The 15,580-nt window shown below is 43.4% G+C and overlaps 1 protein-coding gene across 4 annotated transcripts in view; it reads left to right on the forward strand.

Moving 5' to 3' along the window:
* MTHFS (methenyltetrahydrofolate synthetase) overlaps nucleotides 1-13,653 on the forward strand; it is a 48,126-nt gene extending 34,473 nt beyond the window's left edge. For all 4 annotated transcript variants that reach the window (XM_045516788.2, XM_074354370.1, XM_010955170.3 and 1 more), the window contains exon 3: nucleotides 9,785-13,653. In XM_045516788.2, the coding sequence (XP_045372744.1) occupies nucleotides 9,785-10,017 (233 nt within the window). In that variant the 3' untranslated portion in view covers nucleotides 10,018-13,653. The remainder of the gene's footprint in view (nucleotides 1-9,784) is intronic.
* Nucleotides 13,654-15,580: the final 1,927 nt, after the last annotated feature.

Consider the following 15,580-nt stretch of genomic DNA (forward strand, 5'->3'; position numbering starts at 1 on the left):
CATGCAGTGCTATAATTATTTAGAATAATGACTTGGAGAGTTCCTCTTCTAAAAAGTGAGACAAAGGGAAATAGCTGCAGAAGCACCCATGTATTTCTGTGTCTGAAGAAATTGTCCTTCACTGCTCTCACGAGGAAACCAGGCTTGCCCTTCTGGAGCGCACCTTCCCATGAACCTGTGCCGCAGGGTGGGCTGCCCGCCAGACTCACCCCAGTTTACCCCGATGCCTCATTTCTTTCCTTCATTCTTTTTTTTTTTTATTGTGATAAAATCATATAACATAAAATTTACCATCTTAACCATCTTTAAGTGTGTAAGTTCAGTAGTGTTAAGTATATGCACATTGTTGTGAAACAGGTCTCCAGAACCATTTCATCTTGCAAAACTGAAATTCTGTATCCATTAAACAGTCCCCCTTCCCCCCTCCCACCTGCCCCTGGTAACCACCATTCTACTCTCTGTTTCTATGAATTTGACTATTTTAGATACCTCAGATAAGTGGATCATACAGTATTTGCCTTTTTGTGACTGGCTTATTTATTGATTGTGTCACACAGATACACAAGGAATTGTCCTTAAAATTCTCAGAATCACTAAGCTTTGAGTCTAAAGAGATCTGAAAAATTGTGGCTTCCCCATCCATCTGTTTTACAGATGATAAAAGTCAGACAACCAGAGGTTGCCTAAGGTTAGTGAAAAATCATAGGAGATTCTGTCATTTCTTCTCAGTTTTATTGAACTTTTTTAGGTCCACCTGATTATTAACAACAGTGAAAGTATCTCAGACTCAGAGCCAAAATAAACATTTAGAAAATGCCATTTGCATGAAGCTGCTCTTGCTGCTGCTGCTCCTGTTTTCTGCAAAGCATTTTTGTATATCTGTAATAAAGACAGTTTAATTCTTTTTTTCTAGTAAGATTTACTTTGGTCAATATCTGCTAAGATAAGATTAGCTGAAATATAGTTTTGTTTTTCTATTTTAGCCTACAGTGGATGCTCTAAAGAAAGTCTTGGCAAACTTTCTGTAAAGGTCCAGATAGTAAATACTTGGGGCTTTTATGTGTCGTACAATATCTGTTACAACTATTCAACTCTGCTTTTTTAGTGTGAAAGCAGAGTGTGGCTGTGTTCCATCAAAACTTTTATTTACAGGAGTAGGCAGCAGGCCAGATTTGGCCTGTAGGCCATAGTTTTCCAACCCCTGCAATAAAGTGTTGGGACTTTCATTGTCACTTTTTTGGTCCTTATTAGCACCTAGCTTGCTCTCTTTCATACAGGAGATAGTTGTAGCTGTTTTTGGTGATGATGGTTATGATTATGCAAATAATGTAAATCAAATGATCATTTCCTACTGACTTACAACTTTAGAGTTATTTCCTATATACTTTGCTAGCCTTATGATATAATAAAAAATACTTAAGAAAATAACTAACATGTTTGAAGTACATCATCAAAAGAAAACTGGAAATTTTTCTTAATATTCATAAAAATGAATTTTATAAAGGAAAATAACCTTGTTCTGATTAGAAAGATAAGATATACTCAAGCAATACGGAAGGATGTAAAGAAGAAATACAAAATAAACCCAAATCCTCAAACCCCATGCTAACTACTGATAATAGTCATACGTAAATCTTTTGCTGGATCCATTTGCTTGGCTCCTCCAGATCCACCGTCTACCTTTTCCACTTGCTTGGTACTCTGGAAGGTCCCCCTGTGTGGACTACGTCAACAGGGTGCCCTTGCCCTGCTTTCTGGTTCTTTAGCCAATGGGAAGCACCAACAGAGACTCAGGAAAGCAGGAGAGTGAGGTTGGGGGTGTTTATTTCCCTGCTCCCCTCCTCCCCATCCCCAGGGCCTCATCTACCAAGAGCCACTCTCCTGCCAGGCAGCCCTTCTGATCGCAGCTCTTTCGGTGCCTGTAAGCCTGTAACTCTGCCCTCCCCACCTGCACCTCTTGCACCTTTGGGGGCGGGGGCGGGGGCGGGGGTGGGGGCGGGGGAGGGTCAGTGCTCTTTAGCCCCTCTACTGCTGTGTCTCAGCCCTGCCTACTGTGGATCCTTCCGTTAGCGAACTGCTCTCACTCTGCCAGTTTGAGTGTACCTCACTGTGACCCTGAGCTGACTGATAAAATGTGTCCGGTTTAACTAATTCCCCCCAGCAAGGCAGGGGAGTAGAACATTCCTTGTCTACTTTACTTCTCCAGTTAAGAACCAAAGAGCTTCCACACTTTGGAAGAGCTCTTACATTTACTAACTGTATGACTTTGGGCAAATTATCTCTCTGAGCCTTGGTTTTCCCATTTGAAAAAAGGACATCATAATATTTACCTCATAGGGCTGTTGGGGAGATTAAATGAGGTCCTGTCTGTGCAGTACATTTAGTACAGTGTCTGGCACATGGCTTTTAAGTGCTGAAATGGATTGTAAAAGAGCGACTCCATTTTCCTTAGTTTGTAAACAGATTCTTTTCCAAGGATCCTTTGCAAAGGGAAGGGCTGTCTGATTCTACATGGGGGTTCCCAAATGGCCAGAATACGTTGTGACCAAGCATTGCAGAAAGAGTGAAGGTGCATTTACAATGTAATTTTAAAAAACAGCCATCTCTGTTAGGTGATTTAGTTGAATACTCTTTAAGAGCATTATGGATTTGCAGGGAAATACATTTTTTGAAAACCTAGTTTTTGTATATAATCAGAAGTTGAATATATTTTATGAGTACAATCACATAAATGGCTTTGTTTACTACCTTGTGTGCTCTGTACTGATTTACTATGAAGAGTGATGAAAAGTGATTCAAGGGAGTTGTGCTTCAATCTGTGCTTTCTGAGGCAACCATAATGAATATATGGTATTGATTTTTGAGAGTTCTACCATAAAATCTCCTTTGAATTATTGGTTCTGTATTTTATTTTAGGATTTCAGCTTCTTCGTGTTTGAGAAGCATGTTTAATTAGAAGTGCCTGTGTCTCGGTAATCAGCCACATGGCCTAAGGAGTATGCATGCAGCAATTGATTAAGTTGACATTTGGCATTAATAGCTTAGGACTCTCTACATCATAAAATGCTTACCCATTTTAGACTTTACGTGAAGGCAATCTTGACTGATGTTTCATAGCTAATAAGTGGTGGTGCTGGGTTTCAGACCCAGGCAGCCTATCTCAAAGCCTGCACACTCAGCTCCCTGCTCCACTGCCTCTAAGGTATTTGCCCTTGTCATGTTTCTCCCATCCCTTTGCCCAGTCCCACTGTCCCTTTCAGCAGTGGGAGCAGTATGTGCTGTTGAATCATTATCTACCTGGGCAGTAAGCCCTCGGCTTCATCTCTTACGAGCAGATTGTCTTTAAGGAGGAATTTGACCTCTTTGAGCACTGCGTATGTTTCTTCCTCTGTGAAATTTCAGGGGATAATAATCCTTCCCTTCCTGCCTCACCAGGTAGATGTACTGACCAGCTGATTTAATTCATCCTTCTGTCCTTGGGGGTGTAGAACAGTGCTTGTTGACACATTGTAGACACTTAACAAATATTAGCTTCTGTGCTTTCTTCTCTTCTAGAAGCTGGACTCTGGGTAAGAGATGTCGCATAGGATGGTCTGAACGGGTAGCTACTTGGATATAGTCAGGAAACTAAGATAAATATGGTCAAGAGTCGTCTCATTTAATCTCTTACCCTCATTCTTCCTTTCATAGTAAATAGAGCTGAACTCAACATCTCTGTGGGAAAAGACCAAAAGCTCTGCCCCCAGAGGTAGGGGAAAGGATCCCTCGTACTTGATGCACTGTAGGCTACGGACCGGCCACGGCAAACTGCGTGGGCAGGGAGGGAGGTAACCGAGGTTTGTTATGAATATCAGGAACAGACAAATTAATAAAAAGATTAGAAGGGCCTTTCAGGCATGGAGAATAGCATTGCAGGAGCAAAGGCAGGAAGTCATGGGGTGGGTCTGTGGGAAAATGGATCCATCTGTTTAACTAGGATTGCCCCAGTGTAATGGGAGTTCATACTGGAGAGGTGATTGCGATGAGGGTGTAGTGGGTCCTGCACACCCAGCTAAGAGATTTGGATGTACTCTTTAAGAGACTGTTACTGATTACAGGTGTTTAGGGGGCTGAGGGGAGTCATGATGAAGGCTGCATTTCAGGATGGATTGGGACCAGCAGTGCCCGAAGGTGGGATGACTAGTTGTACCTCCAGGAGAAATGGCACATTCAGAATGACAAGTGGAATAGTGCAGAGGGGTGACTGGAGAAGGAGGCACTGAGTCATGAAGCTCCTGAGGAGGAGTTTGTGGAGACAGGGCCATAAAACCTGAGTTAGAAAGAAGTGGAAGGGATAAGAAATAGAAGTCTGTGAGCAATGCATGCTGACACCGGCGCCAGAAAGCCCGTATCACCCCTGGGCTCTAACGCTCCTTCTTCTCAGCCTTCTCCGCAGTGCTGGGGCGGGCGTAGTCTACAGGCCAGACTGATTATACTCTTCTGAAAAACCCAGCACCGGGAGTCTGAGTTCAGAGCATCCTAAGAGGTGTCTGTGGCCCAGCAGCCACCTCCTTGGCCACAGTTAAAAAGGATTTTTGTGAAGGTGAACTGAATTCTCAGTGCCTAGCATAGACTCCAGAATATATAAAAGCATTTGTAGAATTTGCTCTTTTCGTTTCCTTTCAGGGCCTAGTTCCTTTCCTTTTTTTTTGATTGATAAAGATTCTGCAGCTCAGCATCTGTCCCCATCTCCCCACTTAGATTATCCTTACCCTGGTAATTCCCTCATTGCTGAATCTAATGATACTTTCCTGCCCTTATCTTACTTGTCCTGTCTGCCAATTTTTGATGCTGTTTCCGCTCCCTTCTTCCTGAAACGCTTTCCTTACATTCTGTGACACGGGTCGGCCCACTGCAGCCCACGGGCCGAGTCTGGCCCACCGCCTGTCTTTGTGAGTAAAGCTTTATTGGCACAGAGCCACACCCAGTTTGTGTGTTGTCTGTGGCTGCTGTCCCGCCGCATGGCAGAGGTCATTTGTAACTGAGACCCCGTGACCTCTAAATACCTGAATTATTTACTTTCTGTCTCTTTGCGGGAAAAGTTTGCTAACCTTTATTTTATAACCTCACTCTCCCCTGGTTTTCCGTCAAACTCCAGAGCTGAGAGAACATGTAAGAGCCAGTTCTGAGGTAAGGCTGTGAAGGCTCTGATTAAAGATCCCTTGAAGCCCTGAAGAAGCTTTACCGCCTTTCGTGCTACCTAACATTTCTAAAGTAAGAAAAGAAAAGCTGTCAAAGCAAATATAATGTATAAGGTATAATCTGAGCACTGTGCTCAGGCGTTCACAGTCCTTACCTAATTTAATTTTCACGACCAGCCTTGTGAAGCGGGCATGGTTTTTAGCTCCGTTTTACTGAATGGGTATTAGGTTGCCCATGGCCAACAGTGAAGAAGCAGCCTCAGGGCCCGTGCCGCTAACCTCGCTGCTGGACTGCCTCCAGAGGGCACTGGTGTTTCGGAGCAGCACCAGGTGGGAAAGACAGAAGCTGTTGGTGAGTTTTCCAGAGGTTAGCCCTGCAGTTTGGGAGTGCATGTTCACATCACGAAGCCAGTGAAGCCTGGAGAAGCATACCCGCCACGCCACGACTGCAGAGCAGTCTTGCCATTCCCAGAGAACACTGCCTGAACACCGGGTTGCAGTCCTGATGCAGCTGGGTTCTTTGTGCTGGTCACACTCTGTGCTAGCGGGAGCCTGTGAAGCAAGTGTGCACAGGATTAAACAAAAGCAGGTCAGCTCTTCTTGCCTGTGGTACTAATGTCAGTGTCCTCTCTTAATGAGCCTTTGGTGATTTGAAAAACAGAGCCATGCTAGAGGCTTCTAAAGAACGTGTGCATGGACTAAGGGTTTTTTGCTGGTTCCCTCTACTGAGTTGTGTTCTTGCATTGTGTTAGGGTGGGTCTGAGGTCTACCTCTGAGTGGGGATGGTCCCCGTGGGATCATCATGTGCAAAGGGAACTTGCTGAGCCTGTATGCGATTTCCAAGCCCCGTGGCTCCTTCACCTTTGGGGAGAGGAAGCATCCAGCACAGTGTCATGAACGTGTGAAGAGCCCAGGTGTGTGTGCGTGGGGGAAGAGAGTATGCGTGCAGAGATGATGGAAAGGCATAGCAAGAGCTTCAAGGATGGCAACAAATGGATGACGTCAAGCAAGGAATTATACTACGTGTTTCAGGAAGACACTTGGATTCACCAAACTGCAGAAGACCAGGAAGAAAGGGGATTCTAAAGAACTGAAGCCAGAGGCAGCAGAGGACTCTAGGGTTGCAGGGAGCAGCAGTACCAATCCTGTGGGTAGGGGGGCCAACAGCAACACCCCAAATAGGATGTCTAGACCCCTGCCTGTGAAGGACTATTTCAGAGCCTTTCATCACCTGAGAATCCCAGAGCCGTTCTCTTTCTTGCTCAACAGTTGTGGAGCTCACTTTGAACAAGCAGCCGTACAAAGTAACACTTTGTTCATTTTCTAGTCCCATAACATGGTAACTCAAACTCATATGCCTTGGAGTTACTAAAGTAGGGGATGTCGTGCTAGGATTGATCCATTCTGTGGATAATACACTCGTCTTTCAGGGTTCCTTTGGCCGAGAATTCTATTAGAATTCAAGCATGGAGAATGACTTGGAAAAAATTATGGTCCTCAAGGAGATTTTCTCTCTGGTAGGGCAGACAGAGACATGTACAAATAGCTGTAGTGCAAGGTGGGCTTCAGTGAGAGTTATAATCATCAAGTGCAGAGAGGAGCAAGAACAGAGTGAGCAAGATTAATGCTAACTTGAGGGATTTGAGAACATTATTTTTGTTCCTTTCTGTTTCCTTCCTTTATTCTCTTCTGCCAACTGCCCACAGGTGGCTGCTCTGAAATTCTACCTTCTCTTTCTTGTGTATTGACTCTGGTGGAAACCCTGACTATTTTCCCAGCTTTCCTTTTGGTATCTTTGCCTTTTTTTTATTATGGTAAATGACACATAACATGACATCTACCCTCTTAACAAAATTTTAAGTATATGGTACAGTAGTGTTAACTATAAGCAGTGTTACACAGCAGATCTCTAGAACTTTTTCATCTTGCGGGACTGAATCTTGTGCACATTGAACAGCAACTCTCCATTTCCTCCTTCCCCCAACCCCTGGCAGCCACCACTCAAATTCCTGCTCCTATGAGTTTGGCTCTTTAGATACCTCCTGTAAGTGGACTCATGCAGTATTTGTCCTTCTGCCGCTGGCTTATTTTGCTCAACCTAATGTCCTCAAGGTTCTTCTGCATTGTAGTGTATGACTGATGTTCCTTCTTTTTTGTGGTTGAATAATATTTCATTGTGTGCACTGCATTTTGTTTATCCATTCATTTGTTGATGGACATTTAGGTTGTTAACACCTCTTGGCTATTGTGAATAATGCTGCTGTGAACGTGGCTGTACAAGTATCTCTTTGAGGCCTTGACTTCGATTCTTTTGGGTAAATATTCAGAAGCAGGATTGCTAGATCTTATGGTAGATCTATTTTTAATTTTTTTAAGGAGCCTTCATACTGTTTTCCATGGCAGCTATCCCTGTTTATATCCCCAGCAACCGTGCACAAAGGTTTCAGCTACTCCACATCCTCACTAACATTTATTATTTTACGTTTTTTTTCTTTTAAATAGTGGTCATTTTGACAGGTGTGAGGTGATAGCTCATTGAGGTGCTGAGTTGCATTTCTCTGATGATAATGATATTGAACATCTTTCCCTATATGCCTGTTGGTCACTTTTTGGTCTTCTTTGGAGAAATTTCTGTTCAAGTCTTTCATCCATTTTTAATTGAGTAATTAGTTTATTTGTCATTGGATTGTAGGGGTCTCTTTGCTTTTAACTCCCAAATCTCCATACCCTTACCTGACGAACTCCACATGTCTTCTGCTACTCCTCAGCCTGATCCTTCTGCCCTGTTACCTCCTCATCACTCTGCTCCTGACACCCTTCCCTTGGTATCTGAAATATACCCAGACCCAACTCTGACCCATCCTTAAAAACCTGGGTCAAGTCAGAGTTCCCCATGGACCCTTCCCTGACCACCCGTCATTTGGCTCTCTGCTGAGGTCTGTAGGACTCTTGTCTCTATTGCTTTTTGGGCAGCTGGCAGACACTGCTGCCTTGCATTGGAATGGATGTTACAGTGTGTGTACATATTTTATGTTAACTAAACTCCATCTCCGGAAGGCCAGGGGCGTATCTGTGTATCCCCCAGAGGACTTTATGAAGCACCTTTGCTGCACTGTGAAGAGGCAAGAAGCCTAGGAAAAGTGTGTGTGTGTGTGTGTGTGTGTGTGTGTGTGTGTGTGTGTGTGTGTGTCCGTCCTAGGTATAGCACCAGAGCAGAACTTTAAGCCTGAGAGTGCTCTGGCAGCAGTAAGAGGACTTGGAGGAAACAGCAAAGTAAGATTAAGCCACCATCATTCCCAAGAGAGAGAGATGAGCAGGGCAAGGACAGAGGAAAGATGAAGGTCTATGGCCAGGACCTTTTGGCAAGTTGGGGTTGGAATAGACAAGCAGGTTCCCACGAGAAGGTCATGACTGTAATCTGAGATGTGCTCTGCTAGATTTTGGCAGGCAGGGGTTGACAGGTGTATTCTGGGAGCTGGAGAGAAGCTGAGTTCACCTCATGGTACTGCAGGTAGTCAGAACAGCTGTTGATAGCGGGGCGCCAGCCTAGCTGGCAGTCTGAATGTCTCTCTCTGAACACCTTGTTCCAGAGAATTCATGGCTTCCAACCCTGGTATGTCCTTGCCAGCAATGCTGCACGAGTAGTTAGTCCATGTTAAGCTGTAGATCACCCAGAAGCCCCCAGGACAGCCCTTAGGAGTCCAAGGCTCAGTACAGAAGGCTACAGGGCAGCCCACTGGTTTGGATATGTGATGTGGCTCTTGAGGAGTGCAGGTGTGTCATGCTGCTTGCCAGGGGCTGGGGACCATTCCCTGGGCCTCAGAAACTCCCTGGAGATCCTCGTGACCTTTATTGCCTTCACATCTTTCACTGTAGTCAGGTTTTTATCGCTCCTGTGAGCCTGCCTTCCACCTTGAGCCCAAGCAGCCTGCTCTATCCTGATGATGCTGTGGCCAGTTCTGATCCCTGTGCTCCCTGGGAGAGTTCCAGCCAGAGGATCAATTATGGGGCCTGATCTTGTGGCTTTGGAATGCCCCTGAATAGGTCTGAGCTTGCTGTCGTGTGAATCCAGGGAAGCTTGACAACCTGGCCTTCCCTCCCCAGTAAGAGGGGAAATGAAGAGAGTAAGCTGAGTCCTCTTAACAGCTGGTCCTCTTCCTGCTCACTGACTCAGAATAGCTCCGTCCTTTCTGGCTTCTTTCTGACCCTATCCCACCCCTCCATGTGTCATTATCCTGGGACACTGAATCCCAAACTTGACATGTGTGTAGGATCATCTGTATACTTAAAAAAAGAAAGAAACAAAAGGAATTCTTAGGCCCTACCCGGAGATGCTCTGTGAACCGGGGCTGGGCATCTGGCATCTTTGTGCATATATGCATTAAAGAACTGTGGGAAGGATGGATAATGGACTTAACTAGTTGCTGGGTAATTTTTCTTTCTTCGTTTGGCTCTATGCTTTTAGGATTTTCTAGAGTGATCATGTATTTCTTTAGAAATCAGAGGAAAAATAGATGCCATTAAAAAACAAAAGCCAGATCTGCAAGTGATCGGGCTCTTTCAGAAACCACTAACCCTGGTGAATTTGTTCCTCTTCTCCACAGGGGGACTTGATCTCATCTTCATGCCGGGTCTTGGGTTTGACAACCATGGCAACCGTTTGGGGCGGGGCAAGGGCTACTACGACACCTACCTGAAGCGCTGTCTGCAGTCCCAGGATGGGAAGCCCTACACCCTGGCCTTGGCTTTCAGAGAACAGATTTGTCCCCAGGTCCCAGTGGATGAAAATGACGTGAAAGTAGATGAAGTCCTTTACGAAGACTCCTCAGCACCTTAAGTCCTGATGACGGCAGCCAAATAATCAATGTTTTGCACCAGAGAAAAGCAGAATACATGTATTTTCTCTTGTGAGAAATGAGTGGAAATTGCACACGAATGTGAATACAGGCCATGTTGTTCTTGATGTAATTATAAGATACCTACTGTGAAACAATTTTTAAAAGTCAACAGCAGTGTGAGTAATAGAACATTGATTAAAATGGGGGCTATCACCATATGATTTTCAGCTTGATTTCCTGTATTAATGTCACAGGTTGCTCTTCCTGCTTTGCAGTTTACGTTAAATATTCATGAGGAACTGTGCTCCAACTCAGAGTGTGAGAGGAAAGTAAACTCGCTGGGAGGGGACACTTTCACTAAGCCGTCATGGGCCCGGTCAGTCTGGCAGGCACATGGAGACTCAGCAGTTATTAAACATTCGTTGGTGTTTGCTTTGTGTACAGAGTTCCCCAAGAATATTAAACTGTTTCATCGTGGCTTCATTTACTCAACCTGGAACTTTATGTCTGACACTTTGTAGTTTTTGATGGTTAATGGGCTAAAACCTTTTATGATTTAAATATTTTAATTCAGCTGATTTCTTCCCATCTCTGCTGTTCTGTGTACCAGCCACGTATGAGTTTAAGATCTGATATCCTGTAATTTAGAAATTATTTCTGTTTATCGGTGGTGTCTGCTTTGGAAATGAAATTTGGGCTGAAAGCTGGCAGATGGCATCACAGCTAGGGAACGGTAATTTTGTGAGGGGAAGATCTGGTTACAGTTGGAGACCCAGGAGTCCGCCTGGATGCTGCTCTCTCACCCGCACCCCACACCCTGCCTGTCACCAGGTCCCGTTGATTCTGCTTCCGAAATGCCTCGCACATCTGTTCTCTCCTCTCCTCGTCCTGTTGTTCCTTTTGTCCAGCCTCTCAGCATTTCTAAGCTAAACTGGGCAAGAGCCTCATCCCTGGCTTCGCTTGCCTTCAGCCTGGTCCTGTTCGATTTATTTCTCAAACTGCAGTCAAAAGTGATCTTAAAAAACATGAACCTGATCACGAGGTACCCCTGATTGGAGTCTTTCAGTGTTTGTGCAGCGCCTGCTGGGGGACTACCACAGGCCTTCTGCTGGGGTACTGAGCCCCTTAAGCAAGGTCTCCTACCTGTCTTTTTCTAGCCTCTGCTCTCCCCATGTTCTCCCACTGTACCATGTACGCAGACATTCCTCTGGCTCCCTGGGCCCTACGGGCTGCTTCTGCCCTTCGTGCCTTGTAAGTGTGCTTTTTCTCTGGCTGTAGTGCCCTTTCCTCTTTTATTCACCTGGAAAACTGTTTATCCTCCAAGACTCAGCTCCGGTGTCACCTCTTCTGTGAAGTCTTCCTCTGTTCCCAGGCAGAGTTAGTGTTCCTTCACTTGTTTATAGATGGCCCTGGCCATCGTCCTCCGTATCACGTCGTCCTACACGTCGATTACTAGTTGTCGTGTCTACCCCTTCATCAGACTGTGAGCTCCAGAGAGCAGGGGTAATCTTTATATTCTCACACTCGCTCGACACCTAGACCTATAGTGGGTGTTTGAGAACTTTTTTGAATGAGTTAGTTGAATACATTCATATATGTTTCATTTGAAACATGGATACATATTCTTTGGATAATAGCATATGATTTGATGTTTTATGCACAAAAGTAAAAACACTTAAAAAAAGTAGATGGGGCTAAAATTGAACTTTCACGGTATAGTATATACATTGAGCGATGGGAGGGAAACAATATCTGCAAGCTGTAAAATCACATTACTGTACTGGTTAGAAATCATAAGGGTCACTTCATTCTTAATAAAGTTAGCGTGAATGTTAATGAAGCTGACATGACTGTTGGTCTGAAATGGTTAAACAAAATTCCTGAACTGCTGCAGGTTGGAAACTTTAGCACTGAGAACTCAGTCTCTGTTGTTATTCTATGAAAGGAGAGCATTTAAAAACCACTTCCTAGCTCCTCAGGTGCAGACAGAACATAGAATCAGCTGGCCAGAAGACCCACGGTGCTGAGACTCAGGAAAGTCAGAAGGCTGCAGGGTCTCTCACCGGGAAAGAGGACCGTTCCCTAGTGTCTAGCAATGGGCAGTGGTCACTGTGCAGAGGGTATGGGAAAGGGGAGAGAACCCTGACAATGCAGGTGATGATGACATTGTAACGGATCAGGGCACAGTTAGAGGCTGAGGACAAGGCCTTGAACCAAGAAGGAGAGCCAGCATGAACCCGGAATGATGAAGGTCTCAGGCCAGGGGACAGTCTAGGCAGAAGAGAAATAGCAACTTGATCTGAGCAAAACAATTGTTAGTATTGAGTAATGGAAATATATGTAAGTCTGTGATTGCTGCCTGTTCTATAGAACTGTGCTTAATTTAACCAGAAAGTAACCTGTATTGCCTTAGCTTATCTAACTGGTACCAGTAAGAACAGTACACTAATCACAGAGTCCTACTAAGTAAGAGACTGGTAAAGATGTCTAGGCATGGCTGGCTTGATACAGCAGCTTATTCGTTCCTGGCCTCAGATTTTTTTTTTCTTTTTCTTTTAGAGATCATTGAAATTCTCCCCAAAGGCAGATTTTCTGGCTTACACCACTACCTACCACCATCCTTAGTGCAAAATAAATAGCCAATAAATTCTTGATGAAGGAATAAACCAGTGTGCTTGTTGCCTGTCTGTGGTGCATTTGCCGGTTTTTATGTTGTCTGCTATTTGCTGCTGAGACTCTGTCCTTTCAGCGTTGTCCCAGGGTTGGATTATTCTGGAACACATTTCCTATTACTGCAGTTGCATTGCCCTCCACGACCAGCCCGTATGTGTGTGTCACATCATCTGTGCTCTTGGGCCTTGTTAGTGCTTTTCTTTTTTGCATCTTTGTGGTCACCTTTCCTCCTGATGCTCTTAGGCCTCCTGCTCTTTAAGGGAGATCTCTAATCCCTGCGAGCCCCTGCCCCCAAAATGTGTTTATTTATATGCTTAAAAATTAGTGGCAAACTTCTTTTTAAAAATAATATCCTATGCACATTAGGAAACATACACATAAAAGAAAAAGATGAGATTAGTGAAACATACATTATGTATAATTTATAATATAAGGTACCTAATTTTGGAAAAGGAGAGCAACATGATGGAAACTTTTTGGAAATTTACTGTTTTTTAAAACCTTATTTTAAGTCTTTTTGGATAATTCAGAAGTCTGGTTCTAATTTCAGTTTATTTCAGTATTTGGTTTCAAGGGCTTTTATAGCTGAAAAAGAGACCCTTCAGCAATAAGCAGATCCTTGTGGAAGCAGTACTGTACTTACTGAAATTTTCAGTGCTATCTATCAGTTTTGCAAAGTTTTTTTTTTAAATTGAAATCAGATTGGTAAATATCCGTTTTATTGATGTGGATCATTCTTGCATATTAATCAGAAGATGCTACTACGCATTTGTTAGCAAATGGGTTCAAAACTTATTGAAATTCCTTGAAAGATTTTAAACCTAGTTAGAAAAATTCTGCTTCCAAGTTTTTCAGTTGTTTACACATGACAGTGTTTATAGGTGCCATGCATAGTTTCGGGCAACATAATCATATAATGATGAAAATATTTCCAAATAAATATCTTCAGTACGCCTTCTCTGTATCATGTCTCTTTTTAAAAGGTGTTTCCCTTCTGTCTCATTGATGAAACATGACTTTCACCCTAAAGATTCAAATTAGATGTATTTGGGTGGGGGCAGGTATTTGCTTAGGAAGCAATTTACTGGTGGCCATTTATAATCATAGAAAAACCGGAAAGTTTGGAACACTTTGTGTACAAAAATATGTGCAAAATTCATCTAAAAGCTTAACAATTTTTTTTACAAAGTATTTTACTTTGAGACAATCAGAGAAATTTAGGTGAATCAAAATAACTTTCATTGATACTTCCTATCACATCACAGAGTATTATAAATGTTCTATATCTTAAAGGTCTTAAATTGATAAAATCAAGTGCTACCTTCACCATGTGGTGCGTTTCTGGTCTGTAAATTATGTATGGGTTGCTGAATCTGTTAATGTGGAATCCATCCACCTCCCTCCTTTAAAAAAAAACCCTCCAATGTAGCCATTTCATCAGGGGTGAAACTTAAATAGTTTGTCCAAAAAACACTGATTTAAAAAAAGTCAATTAATTTTGACACATAGGATCTCTACCTTAATATCTTTACTGTCTCTACTGAATATCTTTATTCTTGTAACAATACTGTCAGCTGGGACATGTTGGAAATATCTCTCCTCTTACCCGACTTCCCACCCTGAAAAATGTATTCCTGTACTTACTTCTTTAGACCGTCAGCAGTGCTTTCTGCATGGTATCCAATAGCACTTCTTGACAAAAAAAAAGATGTGCCCAGATTTTGTCCCCTCTAAATCGTTTGGTGAATACTTCATCCAGTTTCCATGGCAGAAAGGGCAAGTGTTTTTTGCAGGATATGCTACTTCTTGTTTTTTGGTTTTAAGGAAGAAAACTTAAAAGACATCAACCCTTGTGATTACATTTAGTGAACATTGTTAAAAATACATTAGAGTTAGTAATTCACAATATTAACTGTCACTGAAAATATTGTGGAGGGTTTGTCTTCATCTTTTGGATCTGTATCTTCTGCTAACCAGGATGGCTTCACACCTGTCATTGTGGATATGAAGAGTGAGGGTCATCATTACTATGATGAGCATAGATCCCTGCTACAAAATAGCTTTGCAATAATTTCAAATTTGGGGGCTTGCTTTTTGTCAGATCTTACTGTTTTTTTCCCCCTTGTCACATGGCAATGAATAGCTTTTACGAGGAGCAGAAGTGTCAGCTACTGTTGCTCGCTTGTGCTTGTACTATTAGAATTATCTTTGTGTTGCTATTTCTTAGCAAGAATCTTTTTAAGCCACTTAACCATTTTAAGATGGTTGGTTTAGTAAAAAACTACATAGTATAATAGATAAATCCATGTGCCTGGGAATATGGAAAAAAAAAAACCCACAGTACACTGAAAAACAAAAAATCTCAGTACGCTGAAAGGAACCAAACACCTCCTCCCACAGTATCCAACAACACTCCCCCCCCCAGCACTGCTTGTGTGCTAGCCGGATACCGGGCCTCTGGATGTGCTGACCGAGTGCGGGGCTTACGTCAATCTACATCTGAAGTTTTAGCAAAACCTAATTCCTTGTCTTTTAAAGATAAAAAGTAAATATACATAGAGATTCTAATCTCTTCTTCCCAGACCCCAGCGGATCACCTTGCCTGTTGCCAGGGGCGTGTCACCCTGTTTGGGAGGCCACTGCTCTAAGGACTTGTACTCCTAGCTGGATGAGATGAGGGCTTGGTTCACTGGTCCCTCCACTGAAAGACTCTGCCTGAGCTGCGGGGCATTTACTTCATCGGCCCCTCCTCTCCTTGGCTTTTGCTGACCATGTGTATGTGTCTGGCCTCTCATGACCCCTTCATCTTTCTGGTCCCCTGTGTCCCAGTACCAGTCTCCTTGTCGTCCGAGTGCTCTGTTGCGGCTGCTACCTTGCCCACGATGTTTG

This window comes from Camelus bactrianus, chromosome 27 (assembly GCF_048773025.1).
Source record: "Camelus bactrianus isolate YW-2024 breed Bactrian camel chromosome 27, ASM4877302v1, whole genome shotgun sequence".
Lineage (NCBI taxonomy): Eukaryota > Metazoa > Chordata > Mammalia > Artiodactyla > Camelidae > Camelus > Camelus bactrianus.